The following is a 25,860-nucleotide window of genomic DNA, read 5'->3' on the forward strand; positions in this document are numbered from 1 at the left end:
ACCAACCTTAAGGTGTGCATTTACCTTTCTAATGTAACGCTTTAATACTTTAAAGAATCTCTGTGATCAGATCTTAAACCACTGGCTGTAGAAGTTGAACAGTGACTGACTGTCAACGAAAAAAACACAACATAAAAACTGAAACATTAAAAGAATTGAAAAGTAAGACTGCAGCAATTTTATTCCATTGATTTAGCTACTACATGTCTGGATTGTATTAATAATCATTTTTTTGGTCATCATTAAACCACTTTAGTTGAAAACAAAGATGTGATGTGGATTTTAAGATAAACTAATTTATTCCTCTTCGCTGTCTTAATGTATGTTTACAACAAAATAATGGTGTACAGAGAGCGAGTAGAATTGGAAATAAATTACAATGACGATCATACAGTATTAGTACTTTTTGGTATATATATACGACATGTTCCTTCTGCTCTATTAAAAGTTATACATTTGGTGAATTTTTGATATGATGGTTCATTTAGAGCAGTGGTTCTCAAACTATGGTACGGGTACCACCGGTGGTACGTGGGCTCCCTGTGGTGGTACGCAAAGAAATCTCCACAATATAAAAAACAAACCCGTTCAGCATGAAACGACAATTTTTTTTCTCGTACTCTTATCTAGCTTGTTTCTATTGGGTTGTATTTATATCAAATGTGTTTTCCCCTCTAAATTAATCTAGTTTTAGCAACAAAGAACTTTAATCTGCTCAACTTATGCGCGCACACAGATATAAACAACAACAGGAGTACGCCTCGCGTTTTTAAAAATTCCACTTGATATTCTGTTATAGTTCAGTACTGAAACAACAGCAAGCAGCTGTAGGCCTACATTAACAGATATTCTGTTAGTTAATCAATCAATCAATCAATCAATCAATTTTTATTTGTATAGCGTCAACTCACAACAAGCGCTATCTCGAGACACTTTACAAAAAGCAGGTAAAATACCTTACTCTTTGTCTTTTAACATTACAAAAGAGCAGGTAAAAAGACTTTACTCATTGTTATGTTACAAAAAGCAGGTAAAATACCTTACTCTTTGTCTTTTAACATTACAAAAGAGCAGGTAAAAAGACTTTACTCATTGTTATGTTACAAAAAGCAGGTAAAAGACCTTACTTATTGTTATGTTACAAAGAGTTAATGTAGCCTACATTAACAGATATTGGCAGATGTAGGCCTACATCTGTTAATGTAGGCCTACATTAACAGATATCTGTTAATGTAGGCCTACATTAACAGATATCTGTATAATGCACGGAGCCTGCGGAGAGCGTGCCTGCACTCTCACGTGCTCTCTCTCTCAGGCACGCAGCAATTTTATGAATAAATGAAAAATTAAATGAGAACAGGTCGGAAATATACTTGGGCCCAGGTATCGTCTTTGTGTGGGAAACACTGGAGACTAAATATTTACAAACAGGTTGTTGGTATAAAGTTGTCATTTTAATTGTTCTGCACTTTTGTGTGTGCAAGTTCTACAGTGTGGCTGCCAGCAGTCAATAACAAATAATATTCTTTTTATGAATTAATTTGCCCCTTGCATGAAATGTGTGTTGAAATAGGCCTACAGTGTATTTTAACATCTACCATAATGGTGATACTTGGAGAGCCAAATATTTTCGGAGGTGGTACACAGTAAGTTTGAGAACCACTGATTTAGAGTTTACAATGTTACCAGTTTCTGGGTTGCCAGGTTGAGGAGAAAGAGTCTTTCAACACTTTTTTTTTTAAACGTCTTTAGCTCAACAGAGGAGCTTCTCCAACTTTTCAAACATTCAACTCCTGAAAAATATCTGCAGAACAAATACAATTAAAGTAAAATGATACATCAAAGATTGAAGTGAACTTATTAAGATGAACAACCCATGACCCTTGTGAATGACTAACATTTGTGTCATGCTTCTTTTCAAAGGATGATTAACACATCGATTATCATTATCGAGCCACCAAACCGATGGCTTACTTCCAGCTCAGACAAAGTCCATATTAAAACTGAATATGGGAGTCAATTTAGCTTATCATTAAAAATAGAGCAACCACATGTGAAAACTCAAAAAGATCATCTTTACTTTATAATATCATGATAGACTGTCAAACAAGTGTACAAAAAAATGATGGTAGTATACATTAGTAAATGATAATAAAACTGGTAGTTGGTTCGTATTTGTGTTTTACTTTGATGTTTGTTTACTGAATAAACCCTCAGATCGGATCATATCGGAACATTTGCACATAAACACATTTATTATATTAATAATATAATATTATCCCTGTCTGTGCAGAGTGTCCTATACTTTACCTTCTTACAATGACCCTGAATGACTCTTTTGATCATATGTAATTGTAAAAAGCAAACATGTTCAAAAGTGTATTTACACACATTCTGCCAGTGAAACAGGCCCAACAGCAAACGTTCAAAGGTTGGACCACCCTTAGAAAATCCTCCTCTATTGGTTGGGACACTTTTCGCTGGAGACTCTGCAGGGACTGAGGACAGACTGTCAGCAGGTAAAGGACGAAAAGGATGGCAACTGCTTCAGATCAGGTAAACATTCATTTTTTATACGGAACAATAAATAAATAAATAAAACTAAAGCAAATAGAAGATTAGGAGTTTTTTTTCCCCCAGAATAACTTATATAATGTTCAGACCAGAGGGACAGACTTGAACTGAAAACTGTCCCACAAAATCAAATAACCATGTCAAAGCTAACACCCAAACCGGTTCTGTTAACTTTCAGGGAAATGTTCATTCCCGCAACAATATATTAGTTGGTATTCTTGTGATATCATATAAAGGTTCATTGTTTCTTTACTGCCAAAGGAGTATCATAAAGAAAAAAACATCCTTTACTTTTCTCCATGTCTTGATTTCTTCATATTTCCATTTACTTATCTATTCCCTTATGTATTCGTCATTGTATTTACACATTTTTAAATGTACTTTTTTTTTTATTATTTGAATTGAGGTGGGCACAAACAAGTATAAAATGGTTCACTTTGGATTGGGGGTCTCTGTTTGCAAGATGGTAAGACACCCTGGTGACAAAATCAAAAAGGAAAAAGGGGACTGCTTTACAGTGTATACATCTATTTATGTGAATATACTTTTTTTTTTAAAACAGGAGATTATATATTCAGGGCATCATTTTACATCACTGGAAGTCTCTGAATGTCAGTGATTTTTTTCCTCATTTGCGTAGAATGTGGAGTTTGTGCGAACGGGCTACGGCAAGAACACAGTGAAGGTGCTGGTGATCAGGAGACAAGGGAGCCACCACTACATCATCGAGCTGAAAGCGGACGTGGAGCTCACACTCAAAACACGCAAGGATTATTTACACGGAGACAACTCAGACATCATCCCCACCGACACCATCAAGAACACTGTGCATGCTCTGGCCAAGCTGAAGGGGGTAGGTCTCCAGCCTCGGAAACAGAGGGGACATGTTTGTATACTGCTGCTTATAATGGCTCAGGCTCAAATTACAAAACTCTTCATGAACCTATACTCATCAATAAAACTTCTGTTACAGTATTTACAACAATGTTTAGCCATTAATAGCGTAGGAAGGTCAGATGGGGTCAAGGGTACAAAGATACAACAAAATGTCCAGATATGAATCTAATAGATTAACAATTGAAAATGATCAATAATAGATTATATATAGATCGACCCTGTGTTCATATTAAGGAGAAGATGATAATTGTAATCCGATTTTGAAGAAATTGGTGCAGCTACACAAAGGTCTTGATTGATGATTGTCAATCCACAGCTCAAACAGACTAATCATCAAATAAAGGACAAACATGTTGACTTGTGTTTAAATCTGCTCTCCCTCGACGTTTCTTTTCTTCCTAGACAACACTCTTGTTCGTCTTTCTGGCCTCTTTTCAAAGCTTACAGTCGGTCACTTTCTTAATATGTCACACACGTCTGTTCAGGTGAAGACCATCGAGCAGTTTTCTCTGGACATCTGTAATCATTTCCTGACCTCTTTCAACCATGTGCTGAGGGCCAGTGTTCACATGGAGGAGGCTCCGTGGAGGAGGTTGGAGAAGGTGAAATATGAATCTCTCCTGGGAAGAAAAAAAAAGACTATCCTTTTGGATGGCAGAAATATTTATATTGATTATCACAAATATCCATCATCGAGCAACACTTGTTGAAAAGTTCTTAATTTTTCTCAGAATGGAGTCGAGCATGCTCATGCATTCATCCTCAGCCCAGATGCTCTTCGCTTCTGTGATGTTGAACAGAATCTTAATGGTAAGCACAAACACACATGCAGTATTATAACATTATAACAAATTAAGTTGTTAGGCTTCTTATACAGCCTAATATTCGTCACCAGGTATCTGGTATATGTCAGTCCATGCACGATTCTGGCACAATTAGCCCAAAACAAATCAACTGGTTTTTGGTAAATTATGGTTTGACAATTACAAATAACAGCGTGGTGCTAGCAGAGGGTGCAAGTCAAAGCTAGCCACTGATATGATGTCTTTTTTTTCCTTTTCAAATTATGCTATAGAGGCTAGAGGGGTACCGAAATATTTGAGGAATCCAAATAAGTCGGTAAACAAAAGATGGTATCAGAAGATCTCTAAAAATATATTTAAATGTCAGCCCTTTTTCGCTCTTGGATGCTTTACCTTGGCTGTAATCGACCTGGTGTTCATTGGGCAACGTTAAGCACAGGCATAATCCAGTTACACCATCTTTATTTCATACTATGACACAAACGTTTCACCAAAAAATAAAGTAATTTCATTGTCTTCCCATGGATTTATGAACAACATTTTTCAAAACAGAAAACCACAACAAAACAGTCGAGTAAAAACACAGACAAAAAGTGACACACATATCAACTATGATGAAGTAAAAGAAAAAAAAGTATTTCATCGATTTCTGCTACCTCAGTAACTGTTCCCATCCCCAGTACAATATCCATGTTGTAAATTAGTATAGCACCAGTTTCTCCAGCCAGACTGGGTCTATGCATCCTCCATTACGTCTACCCATGGTAACCACCTGTGAATGAAATGAAATTAGGTTTAAAGTTATTTTCTTTATTATGTAAATTCCTATAGAAACTTTCCACGTGGCACAGGTTAGGGGATTTCTTTAAAGTCAGTACCTCAATGCCTTTTGGCTCCTATTAGAAGCTAAAATTACAAACGTATGTTATTTCTGCTTGTCACTGATTTGGCACACGTACTTGTAAATGCTGATGATGATATTTCTGTGGTGAGATTGATTTTTTATTTTGAAATCTAGTGTGAGGCGTGAGATCAAGTATGTCCTCCCTATGCTACTATGCTACTGTCACAATGTTTCTTATGTGTTTGATTGCATCACATTGTGCCTAACACAGGCATGCCCGTGGTTCACAGCGGGGTGAAGAGCATGACGGTGTTGAAAACCACCCAGTCTGGTTTTGTTGGTTTCCTGCGAGACCGCTTCACTACCCTGCAAGAGGCAAAAGACAGATGTTTCTGCACTTCTGTCTACGCTAGGTGGCGCTACAACGCGGTTCAGGGTGTCGACTTCGATGCTGCATGGTAACTATCTGCTAAATACCTGGGGGGGGGGGGGGGGCATCTTTGTTGTAGATGGAGAGTGTAGATTAAACTGCCAAAGATGTTAGATATTCTTAACACAATATGTCATATGTATGTCAAAAATGTAAAATGTGAAATTACAGGTTTTCACTGTTTTTTTAGGAAATGTGTGAAGGAGACTATCATTGAGAAGTTCGCTGGCCCCTATGATAAGGGAGAGTTCTCCCCCTCTGTACAGAAGACCCTTTATGAAACGCAGCTCCTGGTCCTGGATAGAGTTCTTGCGGTAGGACTATATTCATGAGATTTATGTTCAAGGTTAAATCTACACTTCAAATAAATACATCATTTCACAAAAATCTGTCCATCAGGTGGATGAAATCGAGATTGTCATGCCAAACCAGCATTACTTCACCATAGACATGACAAAAATGGGCCTCAGCAACAAAGATGAAGTAGGTCCTGCTTTACACCTAACCGTTCAAGTTGTTAAATGATGAATTCACCGGGTTACTGACATGTGGGTTTCCCCCCCGCCCCCACACAGGTTCTTCTTGCGCTGGACAATCCTTCAGGCAACATCACAGGGACAGTGCGCAGGAAGCCACAAGCCAAGCTGTGAAGTCCCCGACACAAAGCACTGCTGATGTGGCACGAATCAATCTGAACAAACTGATTCAACGGAAAAGCAAAAGTGACATGGTCATGTAGATCGGATCAAGTTACGGGAACAAAAATCCCCTCTTCATTATTTTGCCAGAATGACTTCTACTCAAATGTTATAACCATGTAGTGTGAATAAAAGCTGAGATATAGGGATATAGGTCATTTAGTGATTAATATGGCTGGTTCAGATACTCTTTCAGTGGGACTTATCATGAGCTCAACTTTTAATTTCTGTTCTGTTTGCGCACACAAACTACAGCCTTTTACATGTTGCCAGTTCCAGGTGGGAAAATTACAATTATAATGATCCCCTTTACACCTCTTCTGCAGTGTGTAATGCACGTTGATGAAATGGTTGGGCGAGGTCGTTCCAGCCCTAAACTGCCAGGGTGAGACAATGGCAATGTGTAATTACAGGCTGGAATAGGGCTGTGTGTGTGTGTGTATGTGTGTGTGTGTGTGTGTGTGTGTGTGTGTGTGTATGTGAAGCTCCCACTGCTTACACGCCGCACCCCTAGTGATTTTTGCAACACTGCAAGGCAATGTGAAATCACACACTGCGACACAGAATCACAGTGTGTAAAAGGTGTAAATGTGTATGCCGGGCAGCCATTTTGCTGGTAGGATGAAGGAAGGGAAATATGCTTTCAACACGAGAGCTTACGCATGACACATTTGAAAGATTTGCCCTCATGCAATATCTTCAAAGCTATCGTTTCCAGGGTTGGTAGTACATTTGCTAAATATATCGACTAAAGAATAACAAGCACAATCAATAAATTCCTACACCAATGTTGTTCTTTGGTGAGAAAAAAAGAGCACCATTTATTGCAAATCTTTGATTCAAGATTTTCAAACTCCAGTGTAATGTTTCACATACATTGTTCATACACACTTCAATACAGTTGTCGTCGTGACAATGCCAAAAGCACCACAAGTAGGAACGCAATAAGAATATATATACACATAAATATTTTCATATCAAGAGCCTTGAGTCTGGATAATGTAGGTGTGCAGTAACAAAGAGGCTTCTGATTGGCTTGTGTCAGGGAAAACAAAGATGCTTCATAGTTACATGCTAAGGACTACTCATGGACTCAGCTGCACAGTTTAGAGCATAAAAGTGATTTCAGGACAAAATGGGATGCATTTGTATCATTAACTGCATGTATCAAAGTGTTCAGGTAGGACAAAACATACAGTTTTCAACTATATATCATCTTATATACAAATACTTTTTTTTAAAACCAACATGGGTCACTTCACACACACAAAAACAAACATACACACTTAAAAGAATTATACCCGCTGAGTATTGTCCCAAAAAGTCATTCATTTAAATTAAAGACGCACAAAAAATTAAATTAATTTTTCAAGCAGCAGACAGAAAAATGGCTGAAAGGGTAAACAGCTGAGTGGACTTGGTGTGCAACCCATTTTTGGGGGGGCGACACTTGTAAAAAACATACAGCATTAAAGTCCTGTTAAGGTGCCGCCAGAGGAGCTGCAGCTAACCTGGGATCTCCTGTCACGATGATTGTCACTGAGGTGGGGGTTGGGGTGGGGCCGCCTGCGCTGCTACGAGGCGTTGCTCTTCAGGTGTTGAGTTTGCAGCGGCTTTACGTGATACTCGTATATTTTCAGAGCAGGGCCGAGCTTTATTGACAGCCCAGTAAGGACGTCATTACGTGTCATCAGGAGCAGGGACTTGCCATCGATTTCCTGTCAGGTGGAAAGACGGAAATGTTTGAATAGAACCCTAGCTTTCTTTTTTAACATGATGGGAATATTTCAGCATGAAGAGCATCCTAACCTGATCCTGGAAAGCTGTGGCTTGCTCCTCAAACCCTGTCGCTTTGAAGTAATTGACAACGTCAGCGACCCCCCAATTGGCCGGGTCTGGCAGCTGACCGTTCTCCACGGGGCTGCGAGGTCACAGTGTGCACAGTCAGCTGTATCATCTGTTTAACAAAGTCTATCAAATCTTTTAATCATGAGTTTTCCAAATGAATTTGAAATTTTACCTTTTAGTGTCAACAGAGCCATTTGCCTTGTCCTCCATGCCGGCTGTAGAAAACAATAAATTCAATGATGAACACACCTCTGACTGTTTGTAAACAAGCATAACAACATGAAGCAACTTTCACCCGATGTTTTTATAATCCATCTGAATTTACTTTAAAATGCTTTCAAAACACAACACACACACACAAGATGTAATGCTTTAAAAAATAGATATCTTAACTGCCATGTCCACTTACAAGTTCACAACTCAGCAGATGACCCTCTATGAACCACAGCTTTGCAAAGCTCCTGAAAAATCGACTTGTAAGTGGACTTTTACCTTTGAAAACACTATTTTTTTCTCAATGCAAATCCTTCAGGTGCTTATTAGAGATGTTGTTTTAAATGATGATAATTTGTGAGTCAAATATTACTGCAAGTAAGTCGTTTATAGTTTACATTGGTTTGAGAATCCTTTTTTAATAACATTTATTCCTGTAATTCAGCAAGAAACGGTATCTGAAGACACCTTTAAAGACGAGTTGAATTAAGTATTTGATTTATCAGTCAGACCATTAACAGCAAACAAATACTTTTTTTTACCCGTCATCAAACACTGATGCAGAACATTGTCTGGTTCCATCTCCTAAAAAATTAGGTTTTGGCAGACTTTATTTATTTGAATTGAAACGATAATCATTGGAAAATAAATAAATAAATGGATTATTTGGACTGTTTTTGATGCACAAAAAAATACATTCTTAATATTTGTTGTCGCCAATTTGATGTTTTATAGTGCGTGTGTGGTTAGTCAGGTAAACATTGCTTCTGCTGTTACACACCTGGGTAAAGGTGCTAGATACAGCCAGCGAGAAAAGGGGGTACAGAATCAGGAATCAGAGGAGGCGAAACTGTGCATATGTGTGAACGTGTTTTTTTGGGTCCTGTGGTGTCTAATGTCATGTTTTCATACCAGCTTGATTTTACTTTAATATATGCTTTTCTCAATGAAGTTCAATCTTGAATCCTTTTCCATACATTTACAACATTGTATTACATATTGCGGATGTCATGCTACTATTTGCAAGCTTTTGTAAATATTTTGTACATCCTGTTCTCTTTCATTTTTCACCACAGGGGTTTTTTTTTTTTTTTAAACAAAAAAATCAGTTTTGATTGACTCAGTTTTTCAGCAGCTCTTTTTTTTTTTATACGCATAGTTTCATCTTTGTCAGCTACAACACCAAGACTTTGTCGTTTTAGGCACAACTTTATCTTCTGATACGAGATCATTATGAACCATAAAACCAACTTTGATTAAATAAATCCAACTAACAAACATTTACCCTCTAGTCAGCCAGACTTTATTAGTCTTGATGTTCAGCTGGGAGTTTAAACATTGCTTGGTCAAACAACATTGCTTCATAATGAGCCTCTCATCGGCCTGAGGGGTCTTATGTGCTTCTTCATCACACGAGCAGAATTTAAAACAACATCGAAACATTGAGGCAGTTCTATTGTAAGTTTAAGCAAGAATTAGACACAGTAAAGGCTTAATGAGTGTCTTACAATCTGTTATGTTGCAGTAACTTTTCATCAGATGTCTCCTGACGGGGAACTTAGTGCGCTGGCAATTTAAATATCATCACTGCATCTTTCTCCACTGGACATCCTCACTGCAATGACAGCACCACGACAGCACCTGGTGAAGCTTTACAAATGACACCCAAAAAGAGAATAACACATCGTTTATAACGCTTCAATTACCGACAGTGTTAACATTAGGACATAAAACTCGTTATCTAGATTAACAATAGGAAAATAACATCACTTAAGAGATATTGCCACACATATACATAAAGTTAAAATTAGGAAAATTTCTGCAAAGCACAAGATAACTACCTCAATACTAAAAGACGAAATGTCGTATTTAATCGATGCTGTTCGTATTTAGCTAACAGGGATAGTTAGCAGGCATTGCTATTTCAAAATGTAACAGTTACCTTATTTCAGATGATTCCTGCTTGACAACAGCGGATCTTCAAATATAATCACCTACCTTAGATAACAAAAAGCTGCTACGTCACCAAAATAATTTATAACTCAATTAACGGCCACAATAACGTGATGAAATAAGGATTTAATCAAGTAAAGCCAACTAGCACCTCTTCATCGGTTTAGCTTCCTTCGCCCACATGACAGCTGAGAATCATGGGAATTGAAGTTCTTTCGGTTTTGACGCTACTGTTTGTTGCTCGGTATGACCAGAGCCTCATAATATAGCTATCTAATTATAAGGCTCTGGGTATGACCAGCTACATCACTGTGAAGTAAATACTATCAATATATTGCGATAATAGCATTTCTTACCACATTAAAAGAAATCAACAACTTGAGTTTTTATTAAAAACAATTTATTATAGTGACATATCCTTTGTTACATAAAATCTGCTACAGCAAAGTAGGCCTATATTTCCCTTGCAAACACAAGTAAATATGGGTGGGAAAAAAAACGTGTCAGCCGTCTAAATGATGTGCAAAATAACTCACAAACTAAATACAGACACATTTCAGATAATTGATCCCATACTTGCATGTGTGACTAGGCATGAACAACTCATACTGATTTCCTTCAGTCAGGTCTGTGAGGTGGCTCAGGGAAAAGTGCCATCATATTACATCAAATATGACAAACATTATTACACACACAGAGGATAAATGACACATAAATAGAGCTGTGGATTACCTACACACTCTTGGTATAGGTTTACACACGGGCCATTTGGGCAGAAACATGCTGAATTCCCAGGTGTAGTTTTCAAAGCTTCTCCAAATGAAACGATTCTTCAATCTTCAAACTCGTGAAATAATTTGGATCATTCTTGATAAAGTGATTTTTTGGTTTGAAGATAAAATAAATTGAAATAAAAGGCTTCAATTTAGACATTTGCATCATTTCCTTTTTAAATGTGGTATTTTTTAAAATGCATGTCTTGTTTTTCATTAGGGCAAATGAAAAAAAAGTTAATATAAAATCCAAATGTTTTCACTGTAAATAACCACTTTGTGAATAAAACAGTTACGATCCCTAGAGAACTATGCAAGTCGAAAAAATGTAATTTATTAGACATCTCTTTAAATAAAAATAGGAAATGTAACAAATAAGGAATTCAGGACTAGATAATGTATACATACATTATATAAAGATTGAACACATGTTTTCAATCTATGACAAAACTTCTAAAATTGGGCATAGCTATTATCCATATACTATACATGAGTACCTTAAAAAAAGCATTCAGCCCCAAAACCTTTTTTTCACATTTGGTTCTCGTAGATTGTTGAACTTGATGGAATTGCATTTCTTTCTGCTACAAACACTTGAGCAACGTGTAAAATAATGATTCAACTGTATGCAAACAGACTGAATTGTATGACTTTCAACAACAAATAATTGTTTCCAACAAGATGTGAGATAACTTCACTTTGATTTCCTTGACACCCAGAGTACGCGGCCAGTAGAAGAAGAAAAAAAGCTCAAACTGTGGACAGCAGAGAAACTTTCCTGGAGGGAAATCAAAGATCTCAGAAGCAGGAGCAAACAGGGCTTCTCTGACATCTTAGTTCAACCTGTGGACACCTTGGCCTTATATGGGACATCTGACAAACAGATTATATGCTCACCTGTTAAATACACATAAATAAAAGAAGGACCAACAATGTGTCAGAATGAATAGTAAATGACTGGTACCAAGCATAAAATCCCTCATTCATCTCATTTTGTTTCAAGGGGAAAACAGATTAAATACATGTAGACAATAACTTAATAGGAGTGATTTACAATGACTAAATGTTCTTCAAAAGTCAGACTCTTGACCTTTTTCCCTTTGAAAGTCTGTAACAAGACAACAGCATTTTTGTCTGTTATCGTTCTTGAACTGCCACAACTCAACCTGAGCAGTCTGGAGAGGAAGAATGAGCACATACTGCTCCATCACAGTGTACAAACTGGTTTATAAAATGATGCAAAAAGAACTACAGAGCTATAGTTGAGGTACTTATATGTTTCAACCCAAGTGGTAACTAAGATGAATGAATACTTATTATGATATATATCCGTTTTTCTGTGATTATTAATTCATGATTAATGATATAGTTTTGCTTCAGTGAATTATGCAGAAAAAATATGCCACTCAGATAAAAGTGGCATTACAAATCTAAAGCATCAACGAGCCTGGATGTGACGGATCAAAGTACATAACAAACAAAATAACAATGAAATAAAAATGGGAACACTTTCTGGGAATTATTAGCTTGTTGTGACACTGATGTACAAACGTTACATACATGCAAATGTAAAAAAAAAAAAAAAAAAGTCAAACAAATATGGCAATTACATGATGTGTAAAGCACACTTTGACTTTAGAAACTAAATTGAAGCACGCCCCCCTAATAGACAAAATATGTCCTGACCAACACTGCTCTGCATCCTCAACAGCACACTCTGAAGAAAAAAAAAAAGATACATACTGACCTTTCAGTTATTGAAAAATTCCATATCAGTACACATCATCGATTTTTGGACATATCAAAGACAGACGTTTGGAGTGACAAACTCAAACGGCTTCAGATTTCCTTCCTAGTGAGACAGAGTTATACCTGAAAAATATATCATCTCACTCAAATTCTTTGAAAACCACACCATGCCTGAGGTAAAAGTAAATGTCATGTGGTCAGATATGAATAAAACAATGCTACAATTGATTGGTTACTACAGCACTGACAAGTTTCTGCTCAGTAAAAACACTTGTCACTGTGAATCCATTCAAGGACTCTTCAGAGTTACTTTCCCTTCATCTTAAAACCAGCTCCTGTTTGAAAATCTCGTGTCTTATATGTATATTCTTACACGCACAAAAAAACTTGATTTCTAGGTCTTAAGGACACCAGAATGATGAATTAATGAATGATGATTTATGTTCAAGAGTTCATGATTACTAACTTATAGAATAAAGCTTAAAACAAAATCAGGCGTGTAACAGATGACTGATAACAAGCAAAAAAAAAAAGTTCAAAATTCACCCCCCCTCCCCCCACCTCAAAAACACCTTCTGTTTCCTCAAAGCTCATATCACAATATGTGCAATACCAGCTAATACAATCAATCTCTCTTTGTGCCACACAAAAATGGTTATTATATTTGTTTAAATTGCTTTTCAAATAACTGATGAATTGAAATAAGAAAAAAGGGAGGCTTTTCAAAAGTGGCAAACATAAAAAAGAAAAGAGAAAAAAAGAAAACGTGGTCTAGCATTTCTGTGTTGCAGCACGAGGGTATGTCTGCATAATGTGCCTGTGTATAGGTAAGTGCTCACTGCACGCAGGATCATGGCAAGAAGGACCTCATTCAGCTGTGTGGAATGAAGGAACGAGGCATTGGTTTTCAACACAAGACGGCCTCAGTTCCACTTTAACCCCTTGGGAGAGTGCAAATATCCCAAAATGTGAGAGCCCTGATGAGACTCGGTATCACTCTCCCTAGAAATCAGCAAACTCTTTTGCACATTTTTCCGTTTGTGAGACACGAATGTCCTCCTCCTCGTAGTCGTCGAAGTTGCTTGTGTCTCCTGGTCCTCTGCACTTTGGCATGAAGGGGGCTTCGACCTGACACAGAGGAGACAATGAGGATTTTGTGTTCCTGATCAAATATACTGAACCATGGCTGATGTAGTTGCAGTGTTGCACCAAGACAGTATTTTCACTGTTGGAACCATCATGTCAGCTAACAGACAATATGTCCTCAATCTTTTTTTTTTTAAAAGGATGTTGCATAGTTTTAGTGGTGTAAAGTAAAAAAAAAATCACCTGTCTTAATGTTTTGGTAATCATTTCTAGATTTACATTGCTACTCACGCATTACATCATGAAGTCTGACCAGCTTAAAGCCACCCTGAGATGTAGAACATGAGGGACTGCATAACTGTCACACAGCAGTAGATTAAGGGGAACCAGGGGTAAATGATGATTTCTTTTAGATGGTATGTTTTACTGGGGCTTGAGGTTCAGATTTAAAAATGGCTGCTCTTTGGTTAAGAAATTTAGAGGAAGGAGACCTGTCCACAATTTTAGAAGGTAGGACTACGATTGATAAAAGTGAAAATAAATGACAGAAATATTCAAACGGACGTACATGTAATGGACATGTATGAACTTTCTATTAAAAAAAAACAAGAAGGAAATATTGGTGAGAACATATTACTGAAAACAAAAACATCCTAAAGATGCATCAGTTCGTCACACAGTAAACAAATACCCACCTTCCTCTCATAGATGGCTATCCAGTCTGTTGTGGAAAACCACTTGTGATTTTTTATGTCATTCACGCCATTCTTCAGGTTGCCAAATCTTTTTGTCAGGTCAACCTGCAGCAGGTTTCTCAGCAGATCCTTCAGGTCGGAGCTAAAGTGAGAGGGGAATCGTACCTAGAGGGATGAAAAGCACAAAACAAGAAGAGTTGATAATTTAATTTGACATTTTGGTTACAGTTTAGTCTGTTATTATTGGCATTATTGTAGAAATAATGCCAAGTTGTTGCCCATGGTTACAGACACAGAAAACAATGCATTATAATATCCACCTTTAATCTTGCTTTTTTTTTTGTTTACCTTGCCAGACACAATCTTTTCATAGATCTGGATTGGTTGATCTGCAAAAAATGGAGGGTAACCAGCAGCCATTTCATAGATGAGGACTCCCAGTGCCCACCAGTCCACAGCTTTGTTGTAGCCCTGAAAGAGTTAGAAATAAGTGGAGAAGTAAAACAAGTTACAGCTTAAGGTTCCCACTGTGAGGCTCAACATTGATTATATTTGATTAGTTCACCTTGCTGAGGATGATCTCTGGAGCCAGGTACTCAGGAGTTCCACACAACGTCCAGGTTCTCCCTTTTACCCTTTTAGCAAAGCCGAAGTCTGTGACCTGAAGGAAGAACAGAGGAGTAAATAAGAAGAAGAGGAACATCCTCAAGACAAACCACACACTTTACTGAAGCTATTAACAGAAGCCTCTGAATATTAGCTTTTTAGACAAACCTAATAGATGTTTTAATTTGTCTATTTAGTTACCTGCTTTAAATTAAACTCTACCATAACAGAGCTTTCTGTTAACTGTAATAAACACTAAGTTAATTTGGTGTCAAAACTTTATTCACCTCCCGTTGGACACACACAACAGCCTCCAGCTCGTCTCCCCGCACACACACACAACATCCTGCACATGCACCACCCCAGTTCAAGGTTCACATTGAAATACATGTTTACCGTAAGTAACATGGTAAAAGGAGAAATACAAGTTAACACTTTCTTCTGGGATTAAACATCGGTTTAACCAGAGGAACCTCACTGAGATTAAAATATCTTTTTCTAGAGTGTCCTGGCCAAGAAGCAGCGAAGTTAACGTTTCTGACAAACAAATGAACAGCCACACACAAAATACATCACCTGATACCTGCAAGTATGTCAGTCAATGCTTCAATCAAATATTAGGATTTATTGGCCCTTCAACAACAGCAACAAATGTGTAGTTCTAGCTAAAACAATATCACCAATCAGTGATTTCCCACTTATATCTGTTTTATTATCCCACAGGTATAAGTAAGGTACAAGGTAAGGCTGGGCTGATAAGCGTATGTCACAATTTGATTTTCTCTATTCTTGGGTGCCGATTCAGTATGTATTGAGATTCTGAAGTATTGTGATACAACAAATACTGCAATTCTCTTTTCCTTTTTAAACAACAACAAAGGTCAAATCATGCAATAGGAGAGAATAAAATCACGAGTATTATATCCAAACATCAGAAAGTCACTCTCTGCTTTTTAGTCATCCATTTGTTTTTATTACTATCAATCAAACACTTAGCTGCATCGACCATGTTCCCATAAATTCACTTTCTCTGTGATGATCATCTGACAAGCATCTGTTTTCTCTGTTACCTCGGCGACGAGTACCACCCAATCTATTATATGATTGGTAAGCCTGAAGCAGCGACATTCAGCACCTTGCTGAACAGTACAGGCTGAAAAGTTGAAAGTTACTGTCCGGAGCGGGCTGAATACAAAACACTGAACGCCTTGAAAAACACGCTGGGTACTGGATCCAAACACTGCGAGTAGCTTTTGGTGGATGGCGATTGGTGTTTTGAAGTCTTTCCATAAAAAAAGGGAATGTTCATTAAGCCAGCTAATGAGCTAATCAGCTAGCTCAAAGAGATAAAAAAAAAAGTGGTATGAAATGCATACAGACATGACAACAACTATCCGCTGGTTATCTTCTTTTAGTTAGGTTGGAATAACAGATGTAGAATATAAATAATAAAAATCTTGATTCACTTGTTAAGTCAGTTAAATCTGAGAGACTAGAGGGGGATGACAAGGAGTGATAGCTTTCTTATTATACTTATTATTTCCAATAACCTGAAAGACTTGGAGTGTTTGAGTAAACAAGGCATGAATTGTCTGCTTATTTTTCCCTTTGGACTGCTCTTTCACCATGTCAGCTGTTTTTCTGTAAGCTAATATGACATCATGAAAGATGATAAAGTCAAGTTATCCAAACTGGTATTGTGAAGGAAAAATTGTAACAGAAGATCTAAAAAAAGAGCTGTAAAATGTTTTCTACTTGCAGCTGAAGAGTGATTCTAATGACTGACATTTCTCCTTTCTTGACAAACTTTACATTAAATGCACACCTGGATATACCCATGTTGATCTATGAGCAGGTTTTCAGGCTTCAGGTCTCTGTAGATGAGGTCCAGCGAGTGAAGGTACTCAAAGGTGAGTATTATCTGAGCTGCATAAAATCTTGCATGGTTTTCACTGAAAGAAGGGACAGTAGACAGTCAGATATTGTGGCATACATGAACACAAATCATCTATGAATGTAGGAGGAGCAAAATCATAGCCATCTTTAAAAGAAGGTCAGTCTCAAGATATGTCTTCGTTTAGTTTAAATGACTGTACCTGAACCTTCCAATACGTCTGAGGTGTGAGAACATTTCTCCACCGGGCACATACTCCATCACCATGTAGAGGTTTGAGTTGTCCTGTGAAACAGTTGATCAAATATGTAAGCAGATAATAACTAATCATCGTTTTGACGATCGATTCTTCAGGTTGAAAGATAAAACAGACTAGATTAGGATAAGATGTACTACAGGAATTTCCTTTTTTATTTTTTCTAAGTATAAAGATAAAATTGGCAGGTTATTTTAAGATGTTTTTTTTTACAAATAGTAGCAAAGTGACAAGATAAAAAACACTTCTTATGTTGAAACCATGCAGTTTGTTATTAGAGGTGTGTGTGAATATGTACCTTGAAAGCGTACTCCAATCTGACGAGGAAGGGGAACGAGACGGCCTGTAGTATTCTCTTTTCATTTAGTGTGTGTTCTATCTGCTTCAACTTGACCACCTGGAAAAAAAAAAGCAAAGCAAAGTAGATAATATCAGCACTAAAGGTCAATTCAGCAGAGAAGGATGATTTTAGGGATACAAAGTGCAGAAAGACATAAAGATCCTACAAAGGTTTTCATGATTTGAAAGAGCTACTTGTGTTTAAAAAAAAAAAAATAGTTTAGGTTTAGAAATATGAATGATAATTCCATTAAATTACCACTTTCTGTCTCTACTTTCTTCAGTGCAAAAATTGTGAGAATCGAACTTGCAGAGACTTGAGCATAATAGATAAACAATAAAATAATTGTTTAATGTTGAACAGTTGTAAAGTGAGCGTTCATAAACTCTGAAAAAAGAGATTTGAGAGTTGACATCGAATCATCAAGCTCTTCTTGGTAAAGACAGAAGAATCTAAATAATGAGACCAACAATAATACTTTTTTTTAAATTTTATTTTCAAAATCTAAATGTAATTACTCTTTTTCTCTTTGTACCTTTTCCTGGTTTTTTATTATTTTTCTTTCATGTTGTATGTATTCTCATAAAAATGTGCCTGGATGAACAAATATGTGATGAAATTTGTAGAAAAACAACCTGTTGGACAGACAAGTTTTAACTGCATGCACACACTATCATGGCACCCAGCCATGACAGTTCTTATGACGGATTACCTTCCCACTGTTTCAAGTCTCTGTAAGTTAATTTGTATAAAGTACCGAATGTGAAACTATGTACACTTTAAAGTGTAAAAAAACAACAATCCACTAACATGTTAATGGATGAAATGCTTTTTGGAAATGGTGTGCAGGAACGTGCCATATTATTATAAGTGGAATAACACTGAAAAACAAAGAATCATTCTTTCAGTCTCTTGTAATGGGCTGATGAATATTCAGTGTCAACACATACTAAAGGCCCCACACACTGTCGAGTCTTTCAGTAGAAAGTCAGACGAGTTAACATCTTTTACCAACAGTGTGAAATTTAAGAGAGCAGAGGACTGCTGCATGAGCAGCACACCAATCACTGGCTGACCTCCTACGACTTTCAAATCAGTATTTACAGATCAAAACTCGTGTGAAGCGCCTCTGAGGTTTTCAATAGTGAGGTACTCGCGCCGCATGAGAGGAACTTTCCATTTCCTTTAAGAGATACACAGCGTTGATGGTGTAACAGCATTTGTGAAGCATGCAGGAGTGTGCTTCTCACAGACTACCATCGCCTGTTCCTTAAAAAAAAAAAAAAACACTTACTTTTTGTTTGTCCAAGATCTTCATGGCATAGAAATGGTTTGTTTCTTTATGTTTGACAAGCATAACTCGCCCGAAAGAGCCTGTGCCCAGAGTCTTGAACCTATCAAAGTCATCCAGGCCTGTTGTGCTCTAAAGAAAAACAATTTCAGTGAAAGTGAGGTAGCATTATTAAAAAGATGCATTTCTGATAGCTACGTGTAACTACTTCTTGATGCCAGTAGTAGCTTGTTTTGACTCTATACATTAGTTAGAATATATAAGCTGGATAAATATGGTTTATAATAAAAAATGATCTGGCAGTGCTATGATGCAATCATCTTGCATGTAAGTCAATCAGATCTGAACCAGGAAGTGGCTAGCACCAGGTCTAATCATTTGGCTTCATCAGCAACAATCTACTGTGTTAAGAGAAATAAAAGCTTAAAAAGGAGAACAACATACCTGGGGTGGACACTCCCATTTTCTTAAGAAATCTTCTTTGGCTTTAGCTAAGAACTCTTTCACTGTTCAAAGAGACAAAAGTGTGATTGGATAATTAGACTTCTGGTAGTCTCACAAGGTCAGGCCACATGTTGAGAGAGATAAACTGGGGCAGTTCAACATGTTCAGGGAAAGAAATGCATTTTTTAGGTCAGGCAAATGTCAAGTACTAGTGGGGGGGGGGGGGGGGGGGGGGGATGCAGGACTATACTTGAACAGAACAGCAAAAATACTTCATTAAGAAAAACTCAAAACCACACGTCTAAGCAGGAAACTCTAACAACAAAGTGATGCAAAGAGCTCTTGTGGACTTGCTGGCCAATTCAAAGTCAAACTTTCTGCATCCCTTTCAGGAGTAGGTGGGAATAATAGAGGGGAGGAAGTAATTGCGGGCCGTGACAAAAGACAAAATGCAGAACAAAACTGACACAAAAGTGCAAGCAGTAAAAAAGCATTGTGAAAGTCACAGCAGACATGAGATATCCAAAGTCACAGAGTCATGGAGAGTGTCTTCTGATTGATGCATGGTGTTGCACTTGGTATGTGGTTGCCAGTTTAATTGCACTGCGTTGTAAGACTGTGATATACAGTGAGTGCAAGATGTATACTAACATCTTGACAATATCCATATTCAAAACCATATACATGTTGTCAGTTCTAAAGTGAAGAATATAAACTCTGTGACTTAGGATGGCTCATGGAAATAATGAGCATACCAAAAGTCTCTACAGTTCACCAAGGGTTTGCAGGAACATTCACCCACATGGATGGAAATGATGGAGAAGAGAAAGAGAGGAAGAAACATTCATGAAGTGCTTTGAAGAAGAACATTTGAGATCAAAGTGGATTAAATGCAACATACAACAAAATGACAGAGAATAAGTAAACCCACCAAAGAATGACACTAACTCTGCATCGAAAAAAAAAAAAAGATTTTATCACTTGGAAAATGTATATTCTTACATCGCCTCTAGATAACATCTAATATTAACTCAAGAGGCTTTCACCATCCCACTTCAATGAATAACATGTTGTTAAACTTCAGACATCGGTCACAAATACTTTTAAAAAACAGTGATCGATAAAGACATTGTGAAAAGCACATAAAACAACACATTTCATACATGCAAAACAGGTCAACAAAAATGACAGGACAGGAAATATTTAAGTGATGTAAGCAACTGAAGCTCCACAAATGGCCTGCACAGTGCTACAAAGACTTATGCTCAATGTGCTGTTACTGATGTGTCTGGAGGATCAAAGATGTGTGTAAATACAGAGATTAGGAACCTGATCATAGGAACATACTCTAGTAAAGGTTTGGAAACGGGGCTGCGTCTCAACGTTTTAAGGCCTATAATATAAATGATAGCCACCTGAATAAATCACACATGTGAAAACTTAGCACCTTGGTTTACTTTTCAAGCTTCGGCTTAATGAGTTTTCCTGTCAACACAAGTTGAGAGTCGTTCTGCTCAGAGCTGCAGGTGGTGCCGGATACATTTGAAACGTAGAAGCAAAACAGAAACACTTACTCCACTTGTCCCAAACGACGGTGAAGTCTGAGATGTGAGGCACCTCACACTCCGGTCCTCTCTGCTCTTGGCTACCCTTACGATACTTGTGAAAAATACGACTGGCGAAGGACTGATCCTTTCCCTGGGCCATTTTATTGATAAGTGAGCGAGAAGGCTCTTAAGCACAGAAACAGTTTTCAGACTGTAGACCAGTGAGTGACACTGGCTTCCTGTTGTAGGCAGTGAAGTGCAATGCAATGCTCGGCTCACCACATAAAGTTAAGCTTCCTGTTCATGTACTTGGCCTCAGTTGCAGTGGTTATACTTTCTCATTTCACGTGGACAGGTGTTGAGAACTAGCATGCTCGCTAAAACACTTAAACAATGCATCTGGTTCGTCCAATGTATCTGTGATGTCCATGCCAAATAAACTCTATTATTATGTCATAATCCTACAACTTCTTGGTCTTCCATGCAAATTATGAAATTGCGTTGACAAAGGTGTACAAAGTTGGCACGGAGCACAACAGAGAAAAACTGTTGATGCCGTGGAAAAAAAACCTTGCACAGCTGCCGTGCATTCAGACTGCTGATAAGGAAACTGTAGGCCAGTAACACTCACTGACTGGAGAGGGAAGTTATCTCCAGGTTAGCATGCACTCTGGTGGTGAAGTTTAACAATGCAGTTCCTCTCAGGCGCTTTCCTCTACACCCTTACCAACTTACACTACTGCTGCATCCTTTCTGTGACACTCGTGTACTATAGGTAGGCACAGCTTTCTCTAGAGCAGTGGTTCCCAAAGTGGGGGTCGCGGAACACTGTTAGGGGGGGTTGCAAGATTCCTTTCAAAAACATATAAAAATGGAAAATGGTTTAAAATTGGATATTTCACCCATTAATTTGAAAACACAGTAGGTAAAAAAAAGTAGTTTCTTACAATAAATTACAAAAAATAATATGATGGTATTTGGGCTATTGTTTGCTGTTTTAATGCCAGTGTTTTGACCTAGTGCGTCAAATGTGGGGTCCTAAGTATCTATCACCGTCATAATGGGGGTCGCAAGCTGAAAAGTTTGGGAACCCCTGCTCTAGAGGTTACTACAGTTTGGCCCCATAAGAATAATTAAATAACTCAGACGTGAGCAGAAATGCAAAAAAAAAATCAATCAATCAATCAAGTTTTATTTGTATAGCGTCAACTCATAACAAGTGTTATCTCGAGACACTTTACAAAAGAGCAGGTAAAAAGACCTTACTCACTGTTATGTTACAAAAAGCAGGTAAAAAGACCTAACTCACTGTTATGTTACAAAAAGCAGGTAAAAAGACCTTACTTATTGCTAAATACAATGTGTAAAAATGTGTTTATGGAGCGTGCATTACACTGTTACTGTACACAACTCTCCACACCTCCCTGCAGACACCACAGGTGGCTTGAGTCAAAAGGTTGTGAGACTATTTGGGCTACTGCCAGACTGACAGCAGGTCAGAGCTGAATCTTCAGACACACTACGAGCAGCATGGAGCAGTTTAGTGGATTATCTTGGTAGTTAACCACAAATGCACGCAAAACACAACACAACTGCTGTGAAGTGACTGATCAAAACTGAGGACTGTAAAGGAAGGGGGGGGGGGGCTACTAAATCGTGATGTTATAGCATCATCACCACCACCACAGGTATACGTCACTGTATGAAGCAGTGATCAAGGCAGAACATTTTTGATTTACAGTAAACTTGTTGACAGCTGACTTGACACATCAGGTAGGATAAAACCAGTAACCCACAATATTACAGCCCCTGCTTGGAAAGAAGCAAAAGCCAACCTATTAACCCCAAGAAAAGAGGCCATGTGGTGAACTTCTCCACAAGTTGTTTAATGATTAGGCCTACCTGTTGTTCTCAGTTACAAGGCCTTGCAAAGCAGCTTTAGTAGAAACCAATGTTTGCTGATGTTATCTACTGTAGCTCCTAGCAGCTGATTGTTAGCCCCCTATAAACTATGTTAAACACCAGTGTGAAATAGTGCATTTTTTATTAGAAAACCCATCAAAAAGACTGATGAAAACCCGACTGTCATCTTCTTATCTGTCACTTAGCATGCTGCATCGTCTGTGGCACTCCACAACACAGCTCACTCCAAAGGGGAGCTACAGCACACCTTATAAACAGCTTTACCAAAGATGGTTCGTGTCTGCAGCCCATGTTCCTGTAACACAGTCTGCTAACACTGACAACTGTTCAGTGATGCTCTACAGTGGTGATTATATGATAAGCAAGCAAACGCTGTGCAATACCTAACGTAGGATAGCTTAATGTTGTTGTTTTTTTTTTTTTTAGGTGCTTACCGCTTTCTTGCTCATTGCCTTTCTTGGCAGTTGCTGCGTTTCCCATCGTAGGAAGACAGGGCGATGCACAGCTGGCGAGAAGCAATGATGGTGGCGGTAAGCTAACAGGGGTCCTCCGTTAGCTAGCTAACAAATTTCAGCTTGTGCTAGCTGGTTTGCTAACAACAACATCAATGTCGTCTCGTCGTGGACAGAACCTCGACGTGCTTCGCTTGTCGCCCTGATGATCCTTATTTTTTTTTTTACAGTGTCCCTTTTGTCGTTCATGTACGCCTTCGCTGGAATGAAAACATGATCCAGACTTTTCACCTCTGCCTGCTGTCGTTTTGTGCTGCGTTCAAGTCATGTGGGAATTCAGAAGACTTGACCGCTGAAATGATGCTTTCATGTGCGGAAAGGAAATCGCAGGTGCTCAAACATCTCATTTACGTAATAGGTAGTCGAAGTTGGTATGGTGGGCATTTTTATTTTCTTGGTACAGTACTTTAGAGACTGACCGAGCTGTTCAGAATTATTCTAATTTATAATAACAAACAAAAGTAGCCCTAGGTATGGCCTCTGTGCTATTTAGACAACAACTTTGCACAGTACACGTTAAGTGTTTAGGAAAATACTTTCCAATTCACACACTTACCTGATACCAAGAGATGAGCCAATAGAATAGTGGGTGCAAAAGGACTGCAATTTATTTTGTTAAAACTGTAGCTGGTAAAGGTGCAAAAAAATAAATAAAAAACTGTTGGAAATTCCAGTTTCGAAGTTGATTTTATTTTTATTTTTTTTACCTTTTATGTTCATCATTAATCCATGTTTTAAAAAAGGAATTGATAAAAATTATAAAATTAACTCCAGGGTGCCCTTTCAGAGAAACCAATGATATATTCTCAAGGGTGGCTTTAGTAAAAAGGAAGCTTATTTAGGACCTGTACATTTCCCAGCGGAGAAGACATGGAGGCCACCCAACAGGATTTCATGCACCTGTAGGGTCGCTACATTTACAGGTGCATGTTATGAGTGCTTTGATTCATCGCTGATAGATGGTGCCTTTATTCATAAATCATTTTGAATGGAATCATTGGCAGTCACTTTTTTATTCGTCCACATCTGTTTTAAATAGAAATGCCTTTTATTTAATATTTAATATTTTTTTCAATAGAAATGCTCTTCATTTTGTCTTTTTAGTGCCAGAGTTAAAAAATAGTTTTCACTATAAATCATGAACATACCTGTACAACTGCACAGCTCCTTCATTGCACAATTTGTATCATTTGTTTTTACATGTTTTATTATGTATATTTTTAACATCTTCTATAGTTATCTTATTGTGTTTTTAAAGCTGTCAACAGGAGCACTGCTGTTCTATAGCTTCTTACTGTTTTTGTCCTTTACTATTTGTTTTGAAAATGTAGGCCTACTTGACAGCAAAAACAAACGATTTTGATTCTGAAATGTATTGTGTTCTGATACTGTAGGAATATGCAAGTTTTGTTCACTCAGTCAAATCAGTTGTGACACTAAAAAAATGAAAAAAAAAATCCACATAGGCCTATAAAAAAACTGTTGAAGTCAGTGAAACCACTTTGCTGTTATCCAAACCTGCCCAGGGAAAGCCTCTTATAACAGTAGCATGTGTTGCCAGTCAAAAAATAGACAAAAATAGCCACAACACAAAAATGAACTTGTTAAAAATGAAGAAAATTGTAAATTAAATAATCTAAACTAAGGTTTTCGAGTAGTCCTTTACACTTAAAGTCCCTGTAAACCAAAAAATATACATGTTTTTTAGTTTTTTATACAAAAGAAGAATGTGTTATTAACCACCAGGTCAAATTTCAGCAATGAAAAAAACTTTTGGAATGGTTATAAAATGATAGTAAAATAAAGAGGTGGAGGGAAGCAACACTCTTTGGTAAAATGTGAGAAATGTTACACTTTATCAGTCCTGTAGACATATAGGAAAGGGAGTGAATGGATAAAAGAAAGAAAGGTAAATTAATGACAGGTCGCACCCATAATCGACAGGATTGTTTTTAGCACCATGGTCAGCGACTCCTGTTGCTAGGTAGCGTCACTGTGTTTGTATCACGTTTGGAGAACTGCATCGAAACCTACGCTGAAAGTACGTATGAACTTTTGTTTTCACTCAAAACGAGATTAAAACAACACATGCTGACTTAATATGTACCATAAAGAGCACTAAACCTCAAGTTGGTACCAGGTTGAGAATTCGCAAACTTCAGCACTTGTATCAGGTCGACCCCCCCCCTCCCCCCTCACAGAGCAAAATGGTTTAGCCCATGGATTCGGTCCAGCACTCACAGCTCACAAGAGGTCTGAAAGATAGAGATTTTTATTGTGTGTTTCTGGCAACGTCAGTCTTCAGCTGTAAACAGCCGTACACACAATAAACGCAGTGATAGTCTGGAAAATCCTCCCAGGACTGGACGGTTTCTCTAAAAAAAAAAAAAAAAAAAAGACCCCATTGTCTCCCTGTGTGAGCCGTCCGGATGACACCAGCAGAAGAAGCGCTGCACTGCAAATGCCTGGAGTAAAAAAAGGTAC

At 37.7% G+C, this 25,860-nt stretch overlaps 4 protein-coding genes across 7 annotated transcripts in view; 2 read left to right on the forward strand and 2 right to left on the reverse strand.

Annotated features, from left to right (window-relative positions):
- Positions 1-2,422: 2,422 nt before the first annotated feature.
- On the forward strand, positions 2,423-6,395 carry uox (urate oxidase). Its single transcript, XM_061033649.1, has 8 exons — positions 2,423-2,556; positions 3,215-3,427; positions 3,957-4,073; positions 4,203-4,281; positions 5,390-5,576; positions 5,739-5,862; positions 5,948-6,031; positions 6,124-6,395. Exons 1-8 carry the CDS (start codon positions 2,536-2,538, stop codon positions 6,196-6,198), a joined length of 900 nt encoding a protein of 299 aa, XP_060889632.1. The 5' UTR covers positions 2,423-2,535; the 3' UTR covers positions 6,199-6,395.
- A 641-nt stretch (positions 6,396-7,036) lies between these two features.
- samd13 (sterile alpha motif domain containing 13) lies at positions 7,037-9,974 on the reverse strand. The gene is made up of 4 exons (XM_061033650.1): positions 9,816-9,974; positions 8,267-8,309; positions 8,056-8,167; positions 7,037-7,964 (listed from the first exon to the last, which is right to left on the reverse strand). The coding sequence occupies exons 1-4, from the start codon at positions 9,841-9,843 to the stop codon at positions 7,821-7,823; spliced, it is 327 nt and encodes a 108-aa protein (XP_060889633.1). The 5' UTR covers positions 9,844-9,974; the 3' UTR covers positions 7,037-7,820.
- Positions 9,975-10,638: 664 nt separating this feature from the next.
- Positions 10,639-23,639, reverse strand: prkacba (protein kinase, cAMP-dependent, catalytic, beta a). 2 transcript variants are annotated; one of them, XM_061033653.1, is made up of 10 exons: positions 23,299-23,639; positions 19,395-19,456; positions 18,954-19,082; positions 17,618-17,716; positions 17,266-17,348; positions 16,995-17,121; positions 15,129-15,224; positions 14,912-15,034; positions 14,564-14,728; positions 10,639-13,910 (listed from the first exon to the last, which is right to left on the reverse strand). In XM_061033653.1, the coding sequence occupies exons 1-10, from the start codon at positions 23,342-23,344 to the stop codon at positions 13,785-13,787; spliced, it is 1,056 nt and encodes a 351-aa protein (XP_060889636.1). In that variant the 5' UTR covers positions 23,345-23,639; the 3' UTR covers positions 10,639-13,784. The 2 variants fall into 2 exon arrangements, with proteins under 2 accessions (XP_060889636.1, XP_060889634.1); XM_061033651.1 differs by lacking the exon at positions 23,299-23,639 and adding an exon at positions 20,969-21,174.
- A 1,960-nt stretch (positions 23,640-25,599) lies between these two features.
- Positions 25,600-25,860, forward strand: part of ttll7 (tubulin tyrosine ligase-like family, member 7) — a 71,933-nt gene continuing 71,672 nt past the window's right edge. For all 3 annotated transcript variants that reach the window (XM_061033655.1, XM_061033654.1, XM_061033657.1), the window contains exon 1: positions 25,600-25,856. The gene's annotated coding sequence lies outside the window, so the exon portion shown is untranslated. The remainder of the gene's footprint in view (positions 25,857-25,860) is intronic.

This window comes from Labrus mixtus, chromosome 3 (assembly GCF_963584025.1).
Source record: "Labrus mixtus chromosome 3, fLabMix1.1, whole genome shotgun sequence".
NCBI classification, from domain to species: domain Eukaryota; kingdom Metazoa; phylum Chordata; class Actinopteri; order Labriformes; family Labridae; genus Labrus; species Labrus mixtus.